The sequence below is a fragment of the Globicephala melas genome, chromosome 7, assembly GCF_963455315.2.
Source record: "Globicephala melas chromosome 7, mGloMel1.2, whole genome shotgun sequence".
NCBI classification, from domain to species: domain Eukaryota; kingdom Metazoa; phylum Chordata; class Mammalia; order Artiodactyla; family Delphinidae; genus Globicephala; species Globicephala melas.
Window position 1 is genome coordinate 28,250,504 of NC_083320.1, and position 24,421 is coordinate 28,274,924.

A 24,421-nucleotide genomic window follows, 5' to 3' on the forward strand; every position below is an offset into this window, starting at 1 on the left:
CATGTGGCTGTCCCATTTCCCCAGCACCATTTATTGAAGAGGCTTCCCTTTCCCCATTGTATACTTCTGGCTCCTTTGTCATAAATTAATTGACCATATATGCATGGGTTTATTTCTATTCTGTTGATCTGTGTGTCTATTTTTATGCCAATCCCATACTGTTTTGATTACTATAGCTCTGTAACATAGTTTGAAATCAGCAGGTTATGCTTCCAGCTTTCTCAAGATTGCTTTGGCTATTCAGGGTCTTTTGTGGTTCCATGCAAATATTTCGATTGTTTGTTCTGTTTCCATAAAAGATGCCATTGGAATTTTGATAGGGATTGCATTGAATCTGTATATTGTTTGGGGTAGTATGGACATTTTAACCATATTGATTCTTCCAATCCATGAGCATGAAATATCTGTCCATTTACTTGTATCTTCAATTTCTTTCATTAATGTCTCAGTTTTCAGTGTACAAGTCTTTCACTTCCTTGGTTAAATTTATTCTTAGGGTTTTTTTTTTTTTTTGATGCAATTATAAATGGGATTATTATCTTAATTCCTCTGGTGGTTGCAGAATTCTGTTTTTAACATCTGCCTTTCTCTCCCTCACATCCCACTCTGCAGAGGTAGCTTTTGTTTAACTATAGCCAGTCTGTCTTCTTCCAGACATCTCTATACACAAATGTGAATATTTAATTTTTTTGCAAATGGGATCAGTACTACCTCTTTGCATCTTGCCTTTTCCACTTAAGATTATACTGTGGACATCTGGACATATGTGCACGTTCAGTATACATAAAGGTTTACCTCATCCTTTTATTAGCTGCATAGTATAGAGTTACCTTGATTTTTAATCTGTTACGTTTTTCTCTATTAGAACCAATACTGCAGTGAACACCTTCATACGTTTTCTTGTACTCTTGTGTGAATGAGCCTGTAGGGTAGGTTCATTAACATGAGACTACCAGGTCAAAGGGTATGCAAGCTTTGCAGTTTGATGTATATTGCCACTTGCCTTCTGAAAAGGTGGAATCAATTTTTACTTCCATTCAGTGTCTTGAGAATGACTGTTTTCCTCCACCCACATTAACTTTCTATGTAAACAATATTTTTAATCCTAGCCATTCTGATAAATAAAAAATAACTTCACACTATGATTTTGATTTTTTTCATTGTAAGTAAGGTTGAGTATCTTTTTTATATTATATTGGCTATACTTAGTTTTTGTGAATTGCCTTTTTATTTCATTAACCTGTAATTAAATTATATTAAGGAAATCAGCATTCTTTTTACATAACTAGGAAATATATTTCCCAGTTTTCTGTTATGTGACTTTGTAAATGGTATTTTGTACTGTACTGATTTTTAATTTTGTATATTCAGATTTATCACTTTTTTATGGTTTCTAAGATTACAAAATACTTACTCCACATAAACATTTTTCTAACATTTTTCTCTAATACTTTTATAGTTTAAAAATACTTTCATGGTTTACTTTTTATATTTAAATCTTCCATTTATCTGGAATTACATTTTTTATGAAATGAGTTAGAGATTCAGCTTTATTTTTTCCCTTGATGGCTAACCAGTTGTCCCAACATCATTTATTAAATAATTTATCTCTCCTCACTTTTATTGTGTACTAAATTCCCATATGTATTTGAATCCATACCCTGGGTGTACAGATATCCAGCATAAACAGCACAAATACAGCAGATAATATTCTCAAAAAACAGGATGTATGTAGTCATAATCAGTACTGACTGGTGGTTTGCTACTTGTTGACACCTTGAGGCAAAGAATAAAAAGTACCCACATTCTTAAGACAATGGCATGCAAGCTAATAAAGAGCAGCTATTTCAATTTATATGCAGGGTTTGTTTTTCCTCACATCGGTAACCCAGCAATTTATTAGATCACAACCTTCTAGCCAGGAACTCATTTTGGTTTCTCATTTAATCTTAGGCATTTCTGGTCTCATAAAAGCTGTTAAGTAATAATAATGTTGAACACTTAAATTGTACTTTTCATCCCTAAGTTCTATCTAAACATTAACTAATTAAATGCATTGATGAAAGGAAGGGATTTGCAGACTTCTTCAGGAAAACTGATATCTGGTTGCACACCTGGGAGGGGATGATTCCTAAAAAGCATTAACTCCCTCTTTGAATGGTGCTCAGCGAGCAGAGGAATAAAAAGCTGGTGACATTATTTCACTTCTTTTGAAAATTTCCTTGGGTATCTTCTAATTAGTCTGGTTAAACTCACCTTTTATCTATCTCCCCAGATATTTCCTTTCTACATTCCTGGGGGTATTCAACAAGCTTCTTTTGATGTTTTCCCTGTCTGTTAATCACAAAATCATAGAATCTTCAAGCTGAGAGAAATCCTTACTGATCATCTAGTTTTGAATAACTTAGTATGATCACTTTATTTTGTAGATGAGGAAACTGAGGCATGGAGAAGTTAAGTGACTTATTAATAAGGTCAGACAGCTTAGTGGAGACAAAACTGAGAATAGAAGCCAAGATGTCTAGCTCCCATTTCAGATCTAAATCGGCTTCAATCCTTTTTTTTTTTCCCCCCTCTTTGTGATCATCTGAATTGCTTTTCCCTTTTCTTTTTTTTTTTGCGGTACCCGGGCCTCTCACTGTTGTGGCCTCTCCCGTTGCGGAACATAGGCTCTGGACGTGCAGGCTCAGCGGCCATGGCTCACGGGCCCAGCCGCTCCACGGCATGTGGGATCTTCCCAGACCAGGGCACGAACCCGTGTCCCCTGCATTGGCAGGCGGACTCTCAACCACTGTGCCACCAGGGAAGCCCGCTTTTCCCTTTTCTTTAACTTTTTTTTTTTTTTAACTCCACCCTTTCTGTACTTCTTCCCTTCTTTCTGCCTTTTGTGTCTCTCCTAACCCTTAGTGGGTCATTCCCTTAGATGATCAGGGAATACTGCTCCTATTTCTCCTCTATTTCTCTATCCCTTTAAACATGGGGTCTTTTGTTGTTTTTCTGTTAAGATGTCCTCCATTGGCTTCTACTCAGGTCCTCTCTGAAAAGCTGTATTTCTTCAATTTCTCCCACATACATGCATTCGGGGAGTTGCTTTGTTTTGCTTTGGTTTTTTCCAGCTGTAATTGCTTCTTCCTTTAATTAAATTACTTCTCTAGTTTTGGTAAATAGCCTAGGGTTTAAGTTGATGTTAAGTCCATTTTCGTCACAGAATTTCATGTTACTTTAATCGATGAATTTCCCAGTCATTCACTCAATAATAAGAATCATACTCCATGTTCAGAAATTCACACAAGATGTGACCACTTAAGAGAATTTTCATACAAGTAGTAAGTATGTTGGACAATAAATCTTTACATAAGCCAAAGACAAATCCAGTTCAGATCAGGACTGTGGGAGTAAACCTGGACCAGACTGTGCATCTTGTTTCCAGGCAGGGACTGAGTCAGTTTAGAAGTCCTCCATTTCTATATGGTGGATCAGTGGGCATCCAGTGACCTCAGGATTCTCGGGCTGCGCTCTGACCCTAGATGCCCTCAGAAAGGCCCCTTCCTAGAGTAGTGCAGGGTGCTTAAGGGGGTGGACAGGTATCTGACATAGCCCAGCTGGGTGATCTTAGACAGCTCACATCACCTCTCTTGGCCTTAGTTCTCTCATATATTAAGTAAGGAAGCTGAGTTAAGGAAACCACTTAGAGCCTTTCCTTGTTTACTATTCAGTGAGTAATAACGACATAACTAGGGCCAAAATGAATAGTAGAGACCTAAATACGATTTATTTTCGACACATAGCTAATTAACTCAATAGAGGAGTAAGATTCTGCTGACCATACCATGAGAATTTTCTGGAACTGTCTCAATTTAAAATATTTTAATCTATTTTCCCCTCAATAATACTTATGCACTTATATGAGACCATGTGGCCTGCTTTGGGGCTCAGAATATGTGGGCCACGTAATTGTACTTACTGTTTGCAAATGCTTCTACTGAAGTTTCATGAGGTTGTGGCTTCAAGAGGCCACACCCCTTGAGGCACTTTCCATAGTGCAGAAAAACTGAAATAGGCCCCTTCCTGTATATATATATTTTTTTTTTTAAAAAATAAATTTATTTATTTATGGCTGTGTTGGGTCTTCATTGCTGCGTGCAGACTTTTCTAGTTGTGGCGAGCAGGGGCTACTCTTTGTTGTGATGCGTAGGCTTCTCACTGCGGTGGCTTCTCTTGTTGCAGAGCATGGGTTCTAGGCACACAGGCTCAGTAGTTGTGGCTCATGGGCTCTAGAGCACAAGCTCAATAGTTGTGGCGCATGGGCTTAGTTGCTCTGCAGCATGTGGGATCTTCCTGGACCAGGGCTTGAACCTGTGTGCCCTGCACTGGCAGGTGGATTCTTTTTTTTCTTTTTTTTAATTAATTAATTTATTTATTTTGGCTGTGTTGAGTCTTTGTTGCTATGCGTGGGCAGTTGTGGTGAGCAGGGGCTACCCTTCGTTGCGGTGCTCAGGCTTCTCATTGGAGTGCCTTCTCTCGTTGCAGAGCACGGGTCTAGGCACACGGGCTTTAGTAGTTGTATGCAGGTTCAGTAGTTGTAGCTTGTGGGCTCTGGAGCACAGGCTCAGTAGTTGTGGCTCACGGGCTTAGTTGCTCCACGGCATGTGGGATCTTCCTGGACCAGAGCTCGAACCCGTGTTCCCTGCATTGGCAGGTGGATTCTTAACCACTGCGCTACCAGGGTAGCCCCGGCAGGCTGATTCTTAACCATTGCACCACAAGGGAAGTCCCCCCGTATACTTTTGTGAATAAGAAATTTATGTTCTTGGGCTCAGCTTTACCATTCAGCCATTGGAGAAAATTGAAATTCGTTTATCTTTTATTCCCTGAGATAGTTTCCATCAGGAAGCAAAATATAATTTGATAGGAATGGTGATGACCACTTACAGATCTACCCAATTATACTAACCCAGATTAAATTATCACATAGTTTCCAATATCTAAGTAGAAATTGTCACCTTTGGGAGAGGATCAGATAAGAGCTAATTGGTGACATCATAATCCACCCTCAGTGAAGTATTTGATTAGCCAAAATCTTAGTCCTGTTAGAACAGTCCCGTAATGGAAAAAGAAGGGTGTGGAGCAGCTAATTAGAGAAGACACAGTTTTCTGTTTATATACAAACATCCCAGCATTAAGCCATGATAAGGAGCTCAAAGGCTAATTATGGGGAAATGCGGTTTTAACAAACTTTTTGAAATAAGAAAATTCCCTATGCTTTTTATTTTCTATTTTTGAGCAAAATAATGTGGTAGTATGCTTTTTATTTTCTATTTTTAAGAATTTATTATTAAAAGGAGTAAAATTTAGTTAACTAGACTTACTGTGGTGATGACTTTACAGTGTATACAACTATCGAATCATGACATTGTACACCTGAAACTAATATAATGTTATATGTCAATTTAAAAAAAAGTGAAATTTAGAATTGAATGAGAACTCAGAATATTATTGCTGTGGTTTAGGTTTTCAAACTTGGGCAGACTCCATAGGCTGTTTTTCTTACCTCTCCAGGAACTCACCTGGCCTAGATCACTAGACATCACTGTCCCCACCTGTTAATGCTGAGAAATGACACTCAGAGAGAAAATAGTGAGTGCAGCCTTTCATAGTCCTCTGGCCAAGCAAATGCAACCTAAATTATATTTGAAATCATTTTACAATGCGTGACAATTTTGATTCTTCTACTAGTAACCAGGCTAGCTTGTTACTAGTGAGTGGCAGGTGGCTTTATTTAACATGAATGGGGTCTTTTGGTTAGACTTTCAGAGGAGGGGCCATTTGTCAAGTGCAGCAGCCCTCTTCATCAACGTATTGCCAACAGTTGTCCAGAATCTAGATGTTACACAATGGCTGAGGAATGCCTGTATTGAAATGGAAGGTAACTTGACAAATCAGGGGGAAGGAATTCGTCGATGCATAAATTCAATGAGAAAGAGCTTTTTCTTTCTTGTTTCTTGTCCAAGTCCCCAGTGCTCTGTCCCTCTCCCCCTGTAGATTTTGAATTTTGTGGTGGTGCTGAGGGAGTGAAGGTAACAGACATAAAAGAATCATTTGTGCCCTTTTCCCAATCCCACAGATTTCTATTGGCTACAGACCTTGAACATGACACTGCAATTTCCTGGTGCCACACATGAGTAATAAGCAGCTGTTCCTGAAACTGTGGTTTGGAGAAGGCAGCACTAGGTTATTTTTTAACTTAATTGTAATTTTCGATTGGTCTGCAAGAAAGCAAATCAAATAAAGTCTGTTGTCTTAGTCTGCAAGAAAGCCATAGGCCTCAAATTCCAATGCTGACCATCTTGGCCAGAATAGAAGAGGGGGGAAAATGTGTGTATCCCTGAGCTGGAAGTTCGACCAGGCAGCTTTCATGGGCTGCTGTCACACAAGAAGCATAAGCATATTTGGTATATTTGTCAGTTAGCTGGATCATGGAGAGTGATAAATTTGACTATTCCTTGAGTTCTAGAAGTACCTGAAATGATAGAGTGAAAAGAATTTGTAGAGAGACTGCAAAAGACAAAGAGAGAAAAATCTTTAAGATACCAGCTTGATAGTGCATTTTGTCTTTATCCTACAGTGCAATAAAAGGACACAATTTTAAGTTACAAACGGAAGTGTGCATTCTTTGAACACCAGGTCAGTATGATACCTCTGGAATAGTCATATATGCAACACTCCCAAATTAAGTGAATCAGACTAGGATTTTCCTTAATACAAGAAATTAAGTTTAATGGAAAACAGAAACAAACTCTTTCACCCTATTTTGGACATATGCCTTTTCTCAAAGAGATAAGGCAATTTGGTATACAGAAAAGGTGAGGGAGACTGAGGAGATGGACAAAGAGCTACATGTGTTTTCTGCTAATTACTTTGTCATGATTTTGTTCACGTAGAGAGACACTTTGGGGAAAATAACTAAACCAGGGATAACCAAACCTCATCTCAGAGGTCTGTTTCATTAGCACCTACAGCATATCCAAATGACCACCTGGTTAACGGAAACTATCAGCCTTTTAACGCTAAAGATGAATGGCCTTGGGGCTTCCCTGGTGGCGCAGTGGTTGAGAGTCCGCCTGCCGAGGCAGGGTACACGGGTTAGTGCCCCGGTCCGGGAGGATCCCACATGCCGCGGAGCGGCTGGGCCCGTGAGCCATGGCCACTGAGCCTGCGCGTGCGGAGCCTGTGCTCCGCAACGGGAGAGGCCACGACAGTTGAGAGGCCCGCGCACAAAAAAAAAAGATGCATGGCCTTGTGACTTGTGATGGACTCATATAAAGTTATATTAACCTGTGACCAGGAAAAAAAAGAGTGAAAAAGAGGGGCTCCTTGGGCTTTGGTCTTCTTTGAGGCTGCCATCTTCCTGTTGTTTGTGGTATATGGTCCCAACCTTAAGTCTCCACCAAGATGGCTAGGAAGTAGGAGTGAAAAGCATGATTCTTGAGGGCAGGAGGAGATGGTGGGAGGCAAGACACTTGATTTCTTTTTAAGTAGTTATCCCAAGATATATCTGCTTTTTGAAAAGAACCCTAGGAGACGTCACACCTGGAGCCTGCTTCTCTTAGTGATGAAACCTCTAGACCAGAAGCCGGAAGAGCTTCCCAGTGCTGCTAGTTGTGATATTCAAAGACAAGATTTAAACCTTCCAAATATACCTTTACCCCTTGAAATGTATCAGTATAAAGTTTTTCTTTCTATAATATGAAAGAAATGTTTGTCAATTCTAAAATAAACTTATAGAATATTACCTCACTTTTCTGGAGGAAAAACTTCCAGCAGCTTCAGCCCTTTGGAACATGGCCCTGAACCTCAGCTGACAAATAGGAAGAGCAGTTACTCAAGTATAAAGAAGCAGAAAGGGTCTCTGAAGAGCTGCACTGCCACCAAGTCCATGTGTTCTTCGTGCTCCTCCCTAAATCGCACAGCAGAATGATTCAACATGTTGTGACACAACAGTAGCACAAAGCTATGACTGCTACAGCCAAGGAAGAAGACTGGAAAGCATTCTCAGGCAGTCATCAGGAACTTAGGTGCCTGACGATTTACACTCTCTTAGGTTGCTCCGTATAAAACTGCCATTTGTATAGGTAAAGTCACCATTATACTTTTATAGGTAAGATCACCATTTTATAGGTGGTATCTCCATTTTTATATTTTCAATCTATAGTTGGACAAGCAAAACAATCACATGTTAAACAATAGCAAAAAATACAAAGGAACATCGATTTATATTAAATTATGTGATGTAAAAATAAATTATGTGAAGCCCAAGAGATCCATGGCAGGTTAAGTAGCCAGAGATGGCTCTCCAGATCACGCCAGAATAGATCTGAGCCTTAAAGCCTGGGTGAAGTTTAAATAAGTGTTAAGAGAGGAAGTGAAAGGAAAGTAGAGGAAATACATGGGTGAAGGCACAGGAGCAAGAACAAGCATATTCTACACCGGGGAAGCTTTCCTCGCAATGGAACATACATATGAAGAAACGGAAAATGAATTTGGATAGATGGTGTGGAATCAGCTTATGGAGACACTCATATACCAGGCAAAATGTAAGCTGCAGTTTTGTCTAGTTCACACTTGTATCAGTAACTGAGAATAGTAACTCAATGTAATTTTCTGACATGAACGAATGAAGAGTTTTTACCAATGATAAAATAAGAATTCAACCAAAGGTTTGAGGGAAGAGATGACACACAATGAAAGTGATGTCTAAAACTGACTAGTATATATGCTGGATGGATCAAAGGAAAAAGACGATTATCCAGAAATAAAACCGGAAGATTATTTCATTAATCTAGAGAGGGGTGATAAAAGCTTGAGATAGGATGGGAAGAAGACTTACACTAGGGACATTTAAAAGAGAATCAGTGTGAACCTTGAAACTTATGCTAAGTGAAAGAAGCCAGTCATAAAAGACCACATATTATTCTATTTACATGAAATATCCAGAGTAGGTAAATCTATAGAGACAGAAAGTAGATTATTGGTTGCCTAGGGCTTGGGGGATGGGTTAGGGAGAAAACACTAGTGACTGCTAATGGGTATGGGGATTTGGGGAAAAGTTGATGAAATGTACACAACTCTGAATAAACTAAAACATGTTCGAGTGTAGACTCTAAATAGGTTAATTACATGTTATGTGAACTATATATCAATAAAGCTGTTATTTAAAAAAGAGAAAGAGAGGGGCTTCCCCAGTGGCACAGTGGTTAAGAATCCACCTGCCAATGCAGGGGACACGGGTTTGAGCCCTGGTCCGGGAAGATCCCACATGCTGCAGAGCAACTAAGCCCGTGCGCCACAACTACTGAGCCTGCACTCTAGAGCCCACGAGCCACAACTACTGAAGCCCACACACCTAGAGCCCGTGCTCCACAACAAGAGAAGCCACCGCAATAAGAGGCCTGCACACCGCAATGAAGAGTAGCCCCTGCTCGCCACAACTAGAGAAAGCCCACGTGTAGCAACGAAGACCCAACCCAGCCAAAAATAAATAAATAAAATTTTACAGATAAATAATTAAATAAAAAGAGAAAGGGAATCAATAGAACGTGGTGCATGACAAGATGTGTGTTTGATGAAGAAAATGAATCATTCACTGTAGACTCTATATAGTTTGATTTCATTGAAATAACAAGACTGTCCACTAACACCATTATTATTTAATATTGTTTTAGGAGTGCTGCATGATGCAATAAGACATAAAACATGAAAGGAAGGGACCAGATTATTTCCTTCAGAAAACCCAAAAGAATCACCTAAAAATGATAGGCATTCATGCACATTTAGTAATATAGTATATGAGATGGACACAAATATCAGTATATTCTAATACACCAGCACTAGCTGATAAGAAAAAATATTATACAAAAGTTTAACCTTAAAATAACTTAATTAACAACTGTGAGTGGCTTACACTGTGGAGAACAGTATGGAGGTTCCTTAAAAAACTAAAAATAGAATTACCATATGACCCAGCAATCCCACTACTGGGCATATACCCAGAGAAAACCATAATTCAAAAAGACACATGCACTCCAGTGTTCACTGCAGCACTATTTACAATAGCAAGGACAAGGAAGCAACCTAAATGCCCATCGACAGATGACTGTATAAAGAAGATGTGGTACATATATACAATGGAATATTACTCAGCCATAAAAAGGAACAAAATTGGGTCATTTGTAGAGACGTGGATGGACCTAGAGATTGTCATACAGATTGAAGTTAAGTCAGAAAGAGCAAAACAAATATCATGTATTAATGCATATATGTGGAATCTAGAAAAATGGTACAGATGAACCAGTTTGCAGGGCAGAAATAGAGACACACATGTAGAGAACAAATGTATGGACACCAAGAGGGGTGGTGGGGGTGGGGGTTGTGGGATGAATTGGGAGACTGGGATTGACATGTATACACTAATATGTATAAAATGGATAACTAATAAGAACCTGCTGTATAAAAAATAAAATTAAATTTTAAAAAAAGTGGCTTATACAAAGGAAAAAACAAATTTGTATTATTAATAAATGAAGATTTAATAAAATAGAGATAGGGAGACTAAATGTTGTGAAGATATCAATTCCCAAATTAATTTTTAAAAGCTTATTAAAATATCCAGATAGGAATAAATAAAAATAACTGGCACTGTAAATTTGGTGAAATATTTCAAAAGCCTTCAAAATGTTCATACCCCTTACGCTTTGTACCAAGAAAATCTTCTAGATAAAGAAAAACTTTATGTACAAGATGCCCCAATCTTCTCTTTTAGATCCTAGATGATAACTCTCATGTCTTCCTTAAGGTGTTCTCTTCTCATCCTCGGTTCCTTAAAACAACCTTTACTCACCTGGTTTCCAGACCAGGTGAGTTCTATATCCTGATGTTTTCCCCTAAATGGACTATAGTTTGTTAGTGCCTCTCTTTAAATGTGTCATTAACTTTGGTTGTTTAGAAAAGAGTAAAATAAGTAAAACAAAACTCAGCTAAAGTATTGTTACCACAATTTATAAATAACCCCGTTGGGTATATGATTTGGTAGTGGTTATTTCTTAGAAAGTGTATATCATGTGTTGCTATTAGGAACACACTTTCCTGGGGTTGATTGGAGTTAATGGTCCTTGAGAAAACATAAATAAAAGGAGGTCTTATCTATGGCTTTTTAAAGGTAATGGGGAGGAGAATAAATTTTAAAATGGTGGAAAATGTGCTTGCTTGACTCAAAAAAAAGAAAAAAAGCCAGCATAATTTCTACCCCCTTTATTAAGAAAAAAAAACAACACCCTTATAAAGTAGTAAACCTGGTTCATCTGTTCCATTTCTGCATCAATACAAAAATAATATACATTGCTTTTAAAAATGCCAAAACAACCATATACAAGGTGAAAGACGTGCTTTTCCAACTTGTTCCCTTCCCTAGATTTAACCATTATATTCATTTTTAAAACATCATGAGATTATTCAATAGTGATGTTCATAAACCACTTTAGTTTTTATCTCCAGTATTATGTATAGCTTGATTTTTTGCAAAATACATTATTAATTTTTTAAAATTTTATTGAAGTATAGTTGATTTACAATGTTGTGTTAATTCAGTTTTACATATATATATTCTTTTTCATTATGGTTTATCACAGGATATTTTTCTCCACACCCTCTCCAGCATTTATTTGTAGACTTCTTAGTGATGGCCATTCTGACTGGTGTAATATGGTCCCTCAATGTAGTTTTGACTTGCATTTCTCTAATAATTAGCGATGATGAGCATCTTTTCATGTGCCTATTGGCCATCTGTATGTCTTCTTTGGAGAAATGTATGTTTAGATCTTCTGCCCATTTTTTGTTTTTGTTTTTTTTGAGTTGTATGAGCTGTTTGTATATTTTGGAAATTAAGCCTTTGTTGGTCGCATGATTTGCAAATATTTTCTCCCAGTCCATAGGTTGTCTTTTCATTTTGTTTATGGTTTCATTTGTTGTGCAAAAGCTTATAAGTTTGATTAGGTACCACTTGTTTATTTTTGCTTTTATTTCTGTTGCCTTGGGAGACTGACCTAAGAAAACATTGGTACGATTTATGTCAGAGAATGTTTTTGCCTGTGTTCTCGTCTAGGAGTTTTATGGTGTTATGTTTTATATTTAAGTCTTTAAGTCATTTTGCATTTATTTTTGTGTATGGTGTGAGGGTGTGTTCTAATTTCATTGATTTGCATGCGGCTGTCCAACTTTCCCAGCACCACTTGCTGAAGAGACTGTCTTTTCCCCATTGTATATTCTTGCCTCCTTTGTTGAAGATTAATTGACCGTAGGTGTGTGGGTTTACTTCTGGGCTCTCTATTCTGTTCCATTGATCCATATGTTTGTTTTTGTGCCAATACCATGCTGTTTTGAATACTGTAGCTTTGTAGTACCCAAATCCTTTGGGTAGTATTGTCATTTTAACAATATTAATTCTTCCAATCCAAGAGCATGGGATAGCTTTCCATTTCTTTGAATCATCTTCAGTGTCCTTTATTAAGGTTTTGTAGTTCTCAGTATGTAAGTCTTTCACCTCCTAGGTGGGGTTTATTCCTAAGTATTTTATTTTATTTTTGATGTGACTTTAAAAGGGATTGCTTGTTTACATTCTCTTTCACATATTTCATTGTTAGTGTAAAGAAATTGCAAAATACATTATTACATTACTTGTAGTCTTTTTTTGTATTATCAGCTATTACTATTTGTTCACCTTGGCCTTCTTATATCTCTTTAAATATGATTTACTGCTCTCAGATGTTATTTTTATGTAAAATTATCATTTTAACTGTGATTCACTTGAAAGTATCCATTTCTAGCTCTTTCCAAATTAAATTTAATCTTCGTTTTTTTCTTATATCAAAATCAGCATGCATATGCATATGCATCAATGAGAAAGAAATAAAGGCAAATTTTATCTTGTTAGTGTATGAACTGCCAAAGTCTTTGAAGCCCGTGCAGTATTAGTTAAGTGAGGAGGGCTCTGATGGACCATTGGCTCCAAACTCACGGATGTTTGCAGGCCAGCAGGTGAGGGGACTGTGGGAGGCAGGCAGACTCAAGACACTGTGGCCTCACGGGGACAAGTGTCAGTTGAAGAGCACGTGCCTCGGCAGGAGCAAGCAGCCTCTACTCACAGCTGGGATCATCATCGTGTTGGAATTCAGGCCTAGTTTTTCCAGATCTAATGATTTTCCAAAAGAAGCCAAAAATCTGGAATTTTATGTGAAACCTTCCAATTATTAAATTGGCTTATTTTCTTTTAAACACTAAAAGATTTTTTTTTAAATCTTGAGGCTAAATATAGCACTCAGACTGCCAAATTGCAGCTTCTGTGTATTCTTATAATTATCAGCAGCAAGAGAAACCTATTTTCCACATTTGTTACATGTTCTTAGGGGAGATAGAGAAAAAACTATTCTATTAACTCATCAGAAAACAGATATTATTGCATGTACAACATAAAATACTACATTAGTACTTACCCTATATGTTTTCAGTCTATTTTGGGAAATCGACCACACTGCTCTTATACCGCATGATAACTGTCAAGTTAGTCTGTGAAAGTAGGGTTCCCCATTTGTTGGTCCTCAGTCCTCTACAGCACACTACAAAAAAAAGAGGAATACGAAAGAAATTTCAACATCTTCATTTTCCAACCTCCAGTGGTTTAAGCCAGAGAGTTCTTTTGGAGTGAAAATACTATGTCTTTTCTTTCTCAGAGTTGCTGAGAAATTATAATTAGAGGTTTTCCTGTTGTGTAAAGGAAAGGAATTCCTCCTGCATCTGCAAGACTTCTCAACAAATTTGCTTCTTCCCTGTTCCATTTCTCTTTCTGCAGGTGATAGAGGGAAAGCTGGCTCCGTTCTTGGGCAAGGTCATTAAATTTGCCGCCTCACATGTGTACAGCTGCAGTCTTTGTAGCCAGAAGGGGTTCATCTGTGAAATCTGTAACAATGGAGAGATCCTCTACCCTTTTGAGGATATTTCAACAAGCAGGTACACAATCTCTTGTCTTATAAAAGTATACCTGAATATGTCACATGCAGTGTTATTGGGCCAGAGCCGGCCAGCTTTTAGTTGAGTACTGTATCTGTCTCGTCCTCTGTATCAGATTTCCCTTATTCCTGGAGATCATTTTTAACCCTTTGGTTTCCTATATTTATTTCCAACTCATCTTGCTACCTTTATCCAGAATGAGGTAACAAAGTTGCATAGCCTAGCTCTGCATTATTAGGTAACAAAGAATGTTCAGATTCAATTTTAGAATGAAGATGGGGAAGGAAGAATCCTCACAACCATCCCAGGTCAAGTGATAGGCAATGGAAATCACAGTCGCAGAGGAAGACCAAAACTGGATTGGCCACTAGGAAGAAAACCAGAGGACACTGATGAACAGCCCTCTGGCTCACCACATGCTCTTCTGCATAAATGCACTGCAGTGTAGTGATGAAAGTTTTAGGACCCAAAGGACAGAAAAGTGGGAGTTCACGTGGGATTATTTTTCTAACCAAAGTAATATTTGGGTATCGTCACTTCCATTGATTGATGGACGATTTTTTCCCCAGCCTAAGAGTGGGGTTTTTCCTGTCACTTTTACTGAGTCATAAAATGATGCATATCACATTTCCTTTCATCCCAAAAGCATAACAGAAGTATACATTGTATGTATGTGCACTGGCTTCTTTGGGCACGAATGTCACGGCTCATTTCCCACCCTGCTGGGCTCACTTACTCTGTGGTTCAGAGTAGAAGGTGAGGCACATAGCCAGGGAGGGTTGAAGCGTGTGTAGTGGAGCTAAGATATTAAGAGTTGACTCAGCCCTTCTGGCCTCTTCTTAAATGCAGAGGCTATTTGTAAACATCCAGGCCCCACACACAGAAAGACAAGACACATAAACACAAGACCCCCACACACACACATGCACACACTCCAGCCTCCAGTTTCCTGAGTACAGGTATTTAGCTAATAATCTAAAGATTATATACTTCTAAAAATGTATACCATACAAAAACTTGTATACAAACGCTCGTAGCAACAGTATTGATAATAACCAAAAACTAGAAACAATATAAATGCCTATCAGCTGATTACTGGATAAACAAAATGTGACATATACCCACAGTGGAATATTATTCAGCCTAAAAAGGAATGAAGTATATGCTGCAACGTGGATGAACCTTGAAAACATTATGCTGAGTGCAAGAAACCAGACACAAAAGGCCACATATGTTCCATTTATAGGAAGTGTTCCAAATAGGCAAATCCATAGAGATAGAAAGTAGATTAGTAGTTGCCTAGAGCTTGGTGAAAGGGGAAAAGGGAGTAACTACTAATGGGTATGGATTTCTTTTGGGAGTGATGAAAATGTTCTAGAATTAGATAATGGTGATGGTTACACAGTCTTGTGAATACAATAAAAAGCAGTGAATTTTATGCTTTAAAAGAGTGAATTATACTGCAATAAAAATATTTAATAAAAAAATAAAAATTAAATTTAAAAAATGTTTCCAACTGAATAAACCATATATTCTGGGCCATAAAAGAAGTCTCAGTAAATTTAAAAAGATTGAAACCATACCAAATATGTTCTCTGACACATGGAATTAAGATATCCAGTAGAAAAAAAAAATCTGGGAAACCCCAAAATATTTGGAAATTAAATAATACACTCTAAAAACTCATGGGTCAAAGAAGAAATCCACCACAAGAGAAATTTTAAAAATATTTGTAAATGAATGAAAATGAAATACAAAATATCAAAATGTATGGAATGCAGCTAAAGTAGTGCTCTGAGTGAAATTTATGGCTATAAACACCTATATCAGAAAAGAAGAAAGAAGTTCTCAAATTAATAATCTAAAATTCCACTTTAAGAAATGAGATAATGAAGAGCAAAATAAATCCAAAGCAAGCAGGAGGAAGGAAAGGATAAAGATTAGAGCAGATATCAATGAAGTAAAAAACAGAAAAGCAGTAGATTGATGAAACCACAAATTAGTTCTTTGAAAAGATCAACAGTGACTTCCCTGGTGGTCCAGTGGTTAAGAATCCGCCTTCCAATGCAGGGGATGCAGGTTCGATCCCTGGTTGGAGGACTAACAAACATCCCACACGCCACAGGGCAACTAAGCCTGTGCACCACAACTACTGAACACATGAGCCATAACTAGTGAGCCCACATGCCGAAACTGCAGAGCCCTCGCACTCTGGAGCCTGTGAGCCACAACTACAGAGCCCATGCACTCTGGCTCCCATGCACCACAACAAAAGATCCCATGTGCTGCAACTAAGACCCAACTCAGCCAAAAATAAATAAATATTTTTAAAAAATATATCAACAAACTTGATAACCCTTTAGGTAGGCTGAGCAAGAAATTAAGAGAGAAGACATGGATTCCCAAAATCAGTAATGAAAAAGCATACAGCAATTTAAAAAATTTTAAAGAGATAGTATAAACAACTTCATGCCAACAAGTTAGACAACTTAGATAAAATGGATAAATTTCTGGAAAGACAAGTTACCAAAACTGACTCAAGAAGAAATAGAAATATGAATAGACCTACAAGAATTTGAAATAGTAATCTTAAATTACTTTAAATCTTCCCATGAAACAGTTGGATGGCTTCACTGGTGAATTTTGTTGAATATTTAAAGAAATAATACCATCCTTTACACAGTGATAAAGAGGGGCATTACAATGATAATGGGGTCGATTCTTCAAAAAGACATAACAATCCTTAGTGTGTATGAACAAAGAGTCAAAATACATCAGACAAAAACTGATAGAACTACATGGAGAAACAGATGAATTCACTGTTCTATTTATATATGTACACTATTATAGTTACAGGCTTCACCACCACTCTATCAGTAACTGATAGATCCAGTAGGCAGAAAATCAATGAGCATATAGTTAAACTGAAAAGCACTATCAACCAAGTGAATCTAATTGACATCCATGTCAATTCATGTGGTTCATCCAACAACAACAGAATTTGCATTCTTCTCAAGTTCACATGGAATATTTACCAAGAGAGACCATATTTTGGGCCATAAAACACATCTGGACAAATTTTAAAGAATAAAAATTATGCAAAGTATGTTCTCAGACCATAATGAAATTAAACTAGTATTTCATAACAGAAAGATACCTGGAAAATACCTACATATTAGAAGATTAACAGTATACCTTCAGAGACAGCAGAAGCAAGAAGAACTACAATCCTGCAGCCTGTGGAATGAAAACCACATTCACAGAAAGAAAGACAAAATGAAAAGGCAGAGGACTATGTACCAGATGAAGGAACAAGATAAAACCCCAGAAAAACAACTAAATGAAGTGAAGATAGGCAACCTTCCAGAAAAGGAATTCAGAATAATGATAGTGAAGATGATCCAGGACCTCAGAAAAAGAATGGAGGCAAAGATCGAGAAGATGCAAGAAATGTTTAACAAAGACCTAGAAGAATTAAAGAACAAACAAACATAAACAATAAAATAACTGAAATGAAAAAATACACTAGAAGGAATCAATAGCAGAATAACTGAGGCAGTAGAACGGATAAGTGACCTGGAAGACAGAATGGTGGAATTCACTGCTGCAGAACAGAATAAAGAAAAAAGAATGAAAAGAAATGAAGACAGCCTAAGAGACCTCCGGGACAACATTAAATAAACCAATATTCACATTGTAGGGGTCCCAGAAGGAAAAGAGAGAGAGAAAGAACCCCAGAAAATACTTGAAGAGATTATAGTCGAAAACTTCCCTAACATGGGAAAGGAAATAGCCACCCAAGCCTAGGAAGTGCAGAGAGTCACAGGCAGGATAAACCCAAGGAGAAACACGCTGAGAGACATAGTGATCAAATTGACAAAAATTAAAGACAAAGAAAAATTATTAAAAGCAACAAGGGAAAAATGAGAAATAACATACAAGGGAACTCCCATAAGGTTAACAGCTGATTTCTCAGCAGAAACTCTACAAGCCAGAAGGGAGTGGCACGATATATTTAAAGTGATGAAAAGGAAGAACCTACGACCAAGTTTACTCTACCCAGCAAGCATCTCATTCACATTTGACAGAGAAATCAAAAGCTTTACAGACAAGCAAAAGCGAAGAGAATTCAGCAGCACCAAACCAGCTCTACAACAAATGCTAAAGGAACTTCTCTAAGTGGGAAACACAAGACAAGGACCTACAAAAACAAACCCAAAACAATTAAGAAAATGATAATAGGAACATACATGTTGACAATTACCTTAAATGTGAATGGATTAAATGCTCCAAGCAAAAGACAGAGGCTTGCTGAATGGATACAAAAACAAGACCCATATATATGCTATCCACAAGAGACTCACTTCAGACCTAGGATCACATACAGACTGAAAGTGAGGGGATTGAAAAAGATATTCCATGCAAATGGAAATCAAAACAAAGCTGGAGTAGCAATACTCATATCAGATAAAATAGACTTTAAAATAAAGAATGTTACAAGAGACAAGGAAGGACACTACATAATGATCAAGGGATCAATCCAAGAAGAACATATAACCATTATAAACATATACGCACCCAACATAGGAGCACCTCAATACATAAGGCAAGTGCTGACAGCCATAAAAGGGGAAATCAACAGTAACACAATAATAGTAAGGGACTTTAACACCCACTTTCACCAATGGAAAGATCATCCAAAATGAAAATAAATAAGGAAACACAAGCTTTAAATGACACAATAATCCAGATAGATTTAATTGATATTTATAGGACATTCCATCCGAAAACAGCAGATTACACTTTCTTCTCAAGTGCACAGGGAACATTCTCCAGGATAGATCACATCTTGGGTCACAGATCAAGCCTCCGTAAATTTAAGAAAACTGAAATCATATCAAGCGTCTTTTCTGACCACAACACTATGAAATTAGAAATAAATTACAGGGAAAAATACATAAAAAACACAAACACATGGAGGTTAAACAATATGTTACTAAATAAACAGGAGATCACTGAAGAATTCAAAGAGGAAATCAAAAAATACCTAGAGACAAATGACAACAAAAACACAACGATCCAAAACCTATGGGATGCAGCAAAAGCAGTTCTAATAGGGAAGTTCATAGCAATTCAAGCTCTCTTCAAGAAACCAGAAAAATCTCAAATAAACAATCTAACCTTACACCTAAAGGAACTAGAGAAAGAAGAACAAACAAAATCCAAAGTTAGTAGAAGGAAAGAAATCATAAAGATCAGAGCAGAAATAAATGAAATAGAAACAAAGAAAACAATAGCAAAGATCAATAAAACTAAAGGCTGGTTCTTGGAGAAAATAAACAAAATTGATAAACCTTTAGTCAGACTCATCAATAAAAAGAGGGAGAGGACTCAAATCAATAAAATTAGAAATGAAAAAGGAGAAGTTACAATGGACACTGCAGAAATATAAAGCATCATAAGAGACTAGTACAAGCAACTCTATGACAATAAAATGGGCAACCTGGAAGAACTGGACAAATTCTTAGAAAGGTATAACCTTCCAGGACTGAACCAGGAAGAAATAGAAAATATGAGCAGACCAATCACAAGTAATGAAATTGAAACTGTGATTAAAAATCTTCCAACAAACAAAAGCCCAGGACCAGATGGCTTCACAGGTGAATTCTATCAAACATTTAGAGAAGAGCTAACACCCGTCCTTCTCAAACTCTTCCAAAAAATTGCAGAGGAAGGAACACTCCCAAACTCATTCTATGAGGCCACCATCACCCTGATACCAATATCAGACAAAGATACTACAAAAAAAGAAAATTACAGACCAATATCACTGATGAATATAGATGCAAAAATCCTCAACAAAATACTAGCAAACAGAATCCAACAACACATTAAAAGGATCATACACCATGATCAAGTGGGATTGATTCCAGGGATGCAAGGATTCTTTAATATACACAAATCAATCAATGTGATACACCATATTAACAAATTGAAGAATAAAAACCATATGATCATCTCAATAGATGCAAAAAAAGCTTCTGACAAAATTCAACACCCATTTATGATAAAAACTCTCCAGAAAGTGGGCATAGAGGGAACCTACCTCAACATAATAAAAGCCATATACAACAAACCCACAGCAAATGTCATTCTCAATGGTGAAAAACTGAAAGCATTTCCTCTAAGATCAGGAACAAGACAAGGATGTCCACCCTCGCCACTCTTATTCAACATAGTTTTGGAAGTCCTAGCCATGGCAATCAGAGAAGAAAAAGAAATAAAAGGAATACAAATTGGAAAAGAAGAAGTAAAACTGTCACTGTTTGCAGATGATGTGATACTATACATAGGTCATCCTAAAGATATCACCAGAAAACTACCAGAGCTAATCAATGAATTTGGTAAAGCTGCAAGGTACAAAATTAATGCTCAGAAATCTCTTGCATTCCTATACACTAAGAACAAAAGATCAGAAAGAGAAATTAAGGAAACAGTCCCATTCACCATTGCAACAAAAAGAATAAAATACCTAGGAATAAACCTACCTAAGGAGGTAAAAGACCTGTACTCAGAAAACTACAAGACACGGATGAAAGAAATTACAGATGATACAAACAGATGGAGAGATATACCATTTTCTTGGATTGGAAGAATCAATATTGTGAAAATGACTATACTACCCAAAGCAATCTACAGGTTCAGTGCAATCCGTATCAAATTACCAATGGCATTCTTTACAGAACTAGAAAAAAAAAATTTTAATTTGTATGGAGACACAAAAGACTCCGAATAGCCAAAGCAATCTTGAGGGGAAAAAACAGAGCTGGAGGAATCAGACTCCCTGACTTCAGACTATACTACAAAGCTACAGTAATCAAGACAATATGGTACTGGCACAAAAACAGAAATATAGATCAATGGAACAGGATAGAAAGCCCAGAGATAAACCCACGCACCTATGGTCAACTAGTCTATGACAGAGGAGGCAAGGATATACAATGGAGAAAAGACAGTCTCTTCAATAAGTGGTGCTGGGAAAACTGGACAGCTACATGTAAAAGAATGAAATTAGAACACTCCCTAACACCATACACAAAAATAAACTCAAAATGGATTAAAGACCTAAATGTAAGACCAGACACTATAAAACTCTTAGTGGAAAACAGAGGAAGAACACTCTTTGACATAAATGACAGCAAGATTTTTTTTGACCCACCTCCTAGAATAATGGAAATAAAAACCAAAATAAACAAATGGGGCCTAATGAAATTCAAAAGGTTTTGCACAGCAAAGGTAACCATAAAGAAGATGAAAAGACAACCCTCAGAATGGGAGAAAATATTTGCAAATGAATCAAAAGACAAAGGATTAATCTCCAAAATATATAAATAGTTCATACAGCTCAGTATTAAGAAAACAAACAACCCAATCCAAATATGGGTAGAAGACCTAAATTGACATTTTTCCAAAGAAGTCATACAGGTGGCCAAGAGGCATATAAAAAGCTGCTCAACCTCACTAATTATTAGAGAAATGCAAATCAAAACTCTAGTGAGGTATCACCTCACACTGGTCAGAATGGGCATCATCAGAAAATCTACAAATAAGAAATGCTGGAGAGGATGTGAAGAAAAGGGAACCCTCCTGCACTGTTAGTGAGAATGTAAATTGATACAGCCACTATGGAGAACAGTATGGAGGTTCCTTAAAAAACTAAAAATAGAATTACCATATGACCCAGCAATCCCACTACTGGGCATATACCCAGAGAAAAACATAATTCAAAAAGACACATGCCCGCCAATGTTCATTGAAGTAGTATTTACAATAGCCAGGTCACGGAAGCAACCTAAATCCCCATCGATAGATGAATGGATAAAGAAGATGTGGTACATATACACAATGGAATATTACTCAGCCATAAAAAGGAATGAAATTGGGTCATTTGTAGAGACGTGGATGGACCTAGAGACTGTCATACAGAATGAAGTAAGTCAGAAAGTGAAAAACAAATATCGTGTATTAACACATATATGTGGAATCTAGAAAAATGGTACAGATGAACCAGTTTGCAAGGGAGAAATAGACACAGATGTAGAGAACAAACGTATGGACACTAAGGGGGGAAAGCAGGGGGCCAGGGCGGGGAAGCGGGTGTTGGGATGAATTGGGAGATTGGGCTGAGATATATACACTAATATGTATAAAGTAGATAACTAATAAGAACCTGCTGTGTTAAAAATAGAATAAAGTAAAAATTTTTTTAAAAAACCCAATATACCTTCAAGTAACAGATGAGTTTATACCTTTACATTCACATAAAAACCTGCACATGGGTATTTATAGCAGCTTTATTCCTAATCACCCAAAACTGGAAACAACCAAGTTGTCCTTTAATAGGTGGATGGATAAATGAACTGTGGTATAGGCATACAGTGCAGTGTTATCCAGGGATAAAAGAAATGAGCTATTATGCCACAAAAGGACATGGAGGAAACTTAAATGCCTATAATTGAGTGAAAGAAGCCAATCTGAAAAGGCTACGTACTATATGACTCCAAATCTGTGATGTTCTGAAAAAGGCAAAACTATACAGATGGTAAGAAAATCACTGATTACCAGGGGTTTGAGAGGGGGTAGGGAGGGACAAATAGGTGAAGCACAGGAAATTTTTAGGGCAGTGAGATTATTCTATATGATTCTGTGATAGGGCACACATGACATCATACATTTGTCAAAACTCACAGAGCTGTACAACACAGAATGAACCTTTATTTAAACTGCAGACTTCAGTTAATAATATGTCAATATTGGTTCATTAATTGTAACTGACATACCACACTAATGCAAGATGTTGATAATACGGAAAACTCAGGGAGAGGCGGTACTAATACAGGAACTCTGTACTATCTACTCAATTTTTCTGTAAATCTAAAACTGTCCTAAAAATTAAAATCTATTAAAATAAAACAATTCATTTAGCTGAACATTCGACTCAAAGATCAAGGCTGAAAAATTTTCATAAACTTTATTAGAACGATTTTATATTTACAGAAAAATCACAAAGATAGTACAGAGAGTTCCTTTATACCTCACACCCAGTTATGTTAGTATGGTACATTTGTTACAATTCATGAACCAATATTGATACATTATTATTAGCCAAAGTCCATAGTTTTTTTTCCAGTTTCCTTAGTTTTTACCTGGTGTCCTTTTCTGTTCCAGAATATCACCTTACATTTAATTGTCACATCACCCTAGGCTCCTTGGCGGTGACAGTTTCTCAGGCTTTGTTTTTATGACTTTGACAGTTTTGAGGGGTACTGGTCAGGTATTTTGTAGAATCCCTCTATTGGGATATACGTGTTGTTTTTCGTATGATTACACTGGGTTCTGTGGGTCTGGGAGGAAGAATACAGCAGCAGTGTCATTTTCATCATATCATATCATGGGTATGTACTATGAAGACTGATCACTGTAGTCTTTGTGTCAAGTGTCTCCACTTTAAAGTTACTCTTCTTTCCGCCACCCACTCCATCCCCCTTCCATACTTTCCTTCTGGAAGGAAGTCAGTATGTTCAGCCTACACTTAAGCAGTGGGGAGTTATACCCCATCCCTTTGTGAGTGCAGTATGTACAAAATTATTTGGAATTCTTCTGCATAAGAGATTTGTTTCTTCCCCATTTATTTCTTCAATTATTTACTCATGTCAATATGGACTCATGCATAGTTATTTTATACTTTGGGTTATAATCCAATACCACTTTATTTTGTTACTCAAACTGTTCTGGTTTTAGCCATTTAATAACTCTTTCAGTTGGCTTCTGTGTCCCTTTGGCATATCCCAATGATTATGGGTTTTTTGGTTTTGAGCATTTCCTTACTTTCTGGCACTGTCAGATGCTCCAGGCTCATCTTATATAATTCCTGCCCTAATCCTAGAAGCAGCCGTTTCTCCAAGGAGCCCTGGTTCCTTTTAATAGAGAATATTAGAAACCAAGATCAGGGTGCTGGTATGCACACATTTTTAAAGCCTCAGTCCCAGGACTTGTCCCTTGCAGGGACAGAGGTACTCCCCTCTCACTGCACATCAGAATCTCCTGTGAGACCTGGCTTCTTTAAATCCCCAGAATCTGTATCTTCAAAGACTCCCCATGCGATTCTAAGTCACATTCAGAAGGAAAAGATCCCTCCTGTAAAATATCTGTGGTCATGATCAGAGGTGCTGGATTCTCACAAGCAAAACGACCACATTAGCACATCTATGGGCTCATAGGGCCTTTACCCAGTAGGAAAGAATACATAGCTAGTTAGAATGCTCTGTTTCTCCCTTGGTCAGATGCAGTTCTCCAAGCTTGC

At 37.3% G+C, this 24,421-nt stretch overlaps 1 protein-coding gene across 2 annotated transcripts in view; it reads left to right on the plus strand.

Annotated features, from left to right (window-relative positions):
* PLEKHM3 (pleckstrin homology domain containing M3) overlaps nucleotides 1–24,421 on the plus strand; it is a 187,623-nt gene that overhangs the window by 138,333 nt on the left and 24,869 nt on the right. For both annotated transcript variants that reach the window (XM_030853453.2, XM_030853476.2), the window contains exon 7: nucleotides 13,901–14,058. In XM_030853453.2, coding sequence (XP_030709313.1) covers nucleotides 13,901–14,058 — 158 coding nt within the window. The remainder of the gene's footprint in view (nucleotides 1–13,900; nucleotides 14,059–24,421) is intronic.